Genomic DNA, 3,392 nt, shown 5'->3' with positions numbered 1-3,392 from the left:
TATATAGACAATGTTAGAAAACAGCAGGGTTTTTTTTTTTCCTCATGGTTAATTCTTTCTAAAATTGAAGCTATTTCTTTACACAAATGTATTTGTAGGTAAGGTAAATGTACTTGTTAAATTGCCAAAATTGCTTTCAAACCTACTTGCAAATCTACCTCTCTCCAAAAGAATGGATCTTAGCCTGGAGGGCAGGGTCATACAGTTTTTTTCTATTTCCCAAAGGAGTTTTGCAGAAGACTGACAGCATTTGTTCAATGTGTATAAATGATAAAATAGATGTGGGCTAATTTCCACAGGTCCACAAAAACATTTGCTTTTGCTCTTAACTGAAGGGCTTGAGACTAATAGCTTGGAAATCCTGAGCTCTGGTAAACAAACCCCGTGTGCCCTGAGTAATTCAGAGAGATACATCCTGTCTCAATATACCTGATGTGCCAGAGGAGAAGTGAGGTGGAACTGATGCTTCCACTTGCATGGACTGACTGGCATTGCTGGGGGCAGCGTTGTCAGTCAGTCTCAACCATCCCCTTTCAGTGTTTTCCTATCCCTTACCTTTCTGATCTTACTTTCCTTTAGGATGCTACTGTTGAGTTTCTTACTAAATTCCAGGCATGTGCTAGGCATTGATGCTACAGTCATGAAGATTATGCTGGCCCAGCTCTCGAGGGTTCAAGAGTCTAGCAGAGAAATGCTGCCTTCAGTACTTTGACCTGCTCCCATCTCATTTTCTCCATCTGGGCCTAGGTATCTCCATCTCTAAGGGGAAGGGATTGTCTAAAAATATTTCCGAGATTATTAAAAAGGAAAGCACCCACGTGACTCTAAGTTAAGCAAGACTGAATAAAATTTATGGAACCAAACCTAGGATATAGAGCTAAGTGGTGACAGGCTCCAGGCCCCAGCACTCTCAGTTCCTGGAGCTCCCCCTCTGCCAGAAGAGAAGGGGTCTGTGGGGTCTCCCACGGTGTATTACAGCCTTGGCACACTTATACACACAGACTTTTTGGATATCTTGGTCCTTTAGGACCAGGGTAGGCATCCGGAAATGTCCGCTGCTCTTCATTCTTTCATTTCACTGAAGGAGCAGTAGCTGGGCCCCAGGCCTCTCACAGTACAGTCAGTGCTGGCCCTGTCACACTTGCCACAGTGACATTCAGTGGCTACTGGGTATGTATACAGGGAGTCTGCGTGGTGAGCACAGCCAGGGACTCTTACTGTCTCGTACACCACCTCCTTGAAGGTACATGTTTTCTGGATGTTGGGTCTGGCTGGGTCCTTGTACACCAAATCCTAAAGAGTTTAGGAGGAAGAGAGTTAGGTTATAATATTGTGGAAGTTTCTATTTAGCTTACCTTAAAATGATACAGGAACTTAGAACTGCTTACTTTAACATTAACCAGTTCTATCGCTTATGGAATTCCTAACCAAGGAAACAGGATCTCATAAATGACCTATATGTAATACCACATTTCCTGGTTGGTTTGGAAATCTTACAGAGAATATAGCTCATTTCTTTTCCTTGTTTATATCAATATACTAATTATTTCTCAAACTGTACAGAAGCTTTGAATTTCAATATAGAAAAAGGATGAAAAAGGAAATATATGGAAAGTTGACTTTTGTATTTAGTCAAAAGCTTTATTAATGGCAATGTGAATCATATACTGAAGTTTAATTTCTCAGAAATTGTTTCCAAATTCATTGTCTCTGTATATTTATAAAAGGTCAAAAACGACACTTTGAAGTGCTAATACTTAGCTTATCATGACTGTGAAGGCTCATACAAGATTTAAAATATTCCTGTCTTGATAGACTCCTTACCCACAAATACTATATATTTTGGAGGGCTCTTAGTTTAAAGAGTGCATGGTTTACATATAAGAACTTTTAATCCAGGCAGAACAATTTTGTTCCAAGACTTCCTAGTAAAAAAATAAATTTGCATTGAGGGAAGAAATTGGCACTACTATTTATTTCAATAGCAAGCTACCCAGTGCATATCCCAAGAAGGTGCAATAAATTCTACAACAAATAGAGTTTCATCACATTCATTTGCCACCCAATAATGTATGTTTCATTAAAAAGTTATTGTTTTCAATTTCTGTTTACAGAATGAAATTCTACATAGATAACCAGTTGCTATAGGGAAAGAGAGTAAAGAAAAAGTAGAAACTGCTTGTTCATTCATATTAATGGAAAGAAGTGGAGTGAATAAAAAAGAGTGGTTTTATGCCTTCGTGCCTTGATTTTCTCAATGGTATAAAGAAATGAGTGTGTTTGCTGATTCATTTTGGTTCCCACAGTCCACAGGGATTGATTGTGTTTTCAGGGCATTTGTTGGCATTTGTATTCAGGCAGATCACTCAGACAATTTTTATAATGTAGCTGCTGGTGTTTTTGTGTGTCTTGGAAGCTTATTTTGTTACTACCTCCATTGCAAAGATATGGCTTCAATTATAGAAATTGGGTCTTTGGGAATATTGTAGACCTTCTATTATTAAATATATGTATGTTTACATATTTATCTCCATAGGTAAAATCTAGCACAGAACTACCTTTTCTTGAAATACAGAGTTGGCCAAATTGATGAGATAAAATCTGAGGCTTCTAAATTCACCCCAATCAAACCCAAGCCCAAACTTACCCCCAGTCTCACAACAGACAGTATTGGCTAAAGGACTCATGGCTATTACTTGGGAAACTTAAAATACTGATAAAGTGGGAAATAATGAAGCCTACTTTGACCAGATATTCAACACCCTTACTTCCAGCAAAGTAAATTTCCTACCCGGGTATAGCAGTAGCCCGCACACCAAGTGGTGTTGATGCTTATGCAGAAGCCACATTCCTCTTTCTCCACTGTGATGGTCATGTTGGTCAGCTCACAGCTACTGCAGCACATTGCTTTCCAGCAACAAAAAAGGAAACAAAACTGCACTGACTTCATCATGGGCTGGGAAGCAAACAATTAAGGCCTATGAGAAACTGAAAAACCAAGGAATTATAATTGTGTAAGTTGATCAAACCAAAAGTAATTGGTTTACCCATCCTCCCCAGTCACATTTTGATCCAGCATTATTTTCCTCCCTGTTTCTTTTCTTCTTTGTTTCTTGAACAAGCTTTTCTTCTTTTCCTCCTCCTCAATTTTTTTTGTCAAAGTAGAAACATATTATAGGTCCAAATTCCAATATAATGACTTAAGCAGAGCAATATTTAAAGATGAGAGTATTACTACTCTCTTAAAGTGATTACTGTGAAGCAGGTAACTATGATCATCATATTTGTCCCTTCATTATAATTTTTGAAGAGTATTTTTGTTTAAAAAGAAAAAGAAAATTTTATACTACAAAATTAGTTCATTTTTAGCATCTCACATACATTATTTGCTT

General features: G+C 37.9%; 1 protein-coding gene across 1 annotated transcript; it reads right to left on the bottom strand.

Annotated features, from left to right (window-relative positions):
• Nucleotides 1-985: 985 nt before the first annotated feature.
• Nucleotides 986-2,953, bottom strand: LOC108396735 (follitropin subunit beta). The gene is made up of 2 exons (XM_017659697.2): nt 2,792-2,953; nt 986-1,293 (listed from the first exon to the last, which is right to left on the bottom strand). The coding sequence occupies exons 1-2, from the start codon at nt 2,951-2,953 to the stop codon at nt 1,063-1,065; spliced, it is 393 nt and encodes a 130-aa protein (XP_017515186.1). The 3' UTR covers nt 986-1,062.
• Nucleotides 2,954-3,392: the final 439 nt, after the last annotated feature.

This window comes from Manis javanica, chromosome 11 (assembly GCF_040802235.1).
Source record: "Manis javanica isolate MJ-LG chromosome 11, MJ_LKY, whole genome shotgun sequence".
Lineage (NCBI taxonomy): Eukaryota > Metazoa > Chordata > Mammalia > Pholidota > Manidae > Manis > Manis javanica.
This window is presented reverse-complemented; position numbering and strand designations above follow the sequence as displayed.

What these genes read in the sequence shown, in the direction of transcription:
- LOC108396735 (XM_017659697.2), bottom strand. Translation starts at nt 2,953, where the DNA reads ATGATGAAGTCAGTGCAGTTTTGTTTCCTTTTTTGTTGCTGGAAAGCA. An exon ending in CGGGCTACTGCTATACCCGG is followed by an intron (nt 1,294 to 2,791) that starts GTAGGAAATTTA and finishes TAAACTCTTTAG; the next exon opens with GATTTGGTGTACAAGGACCC.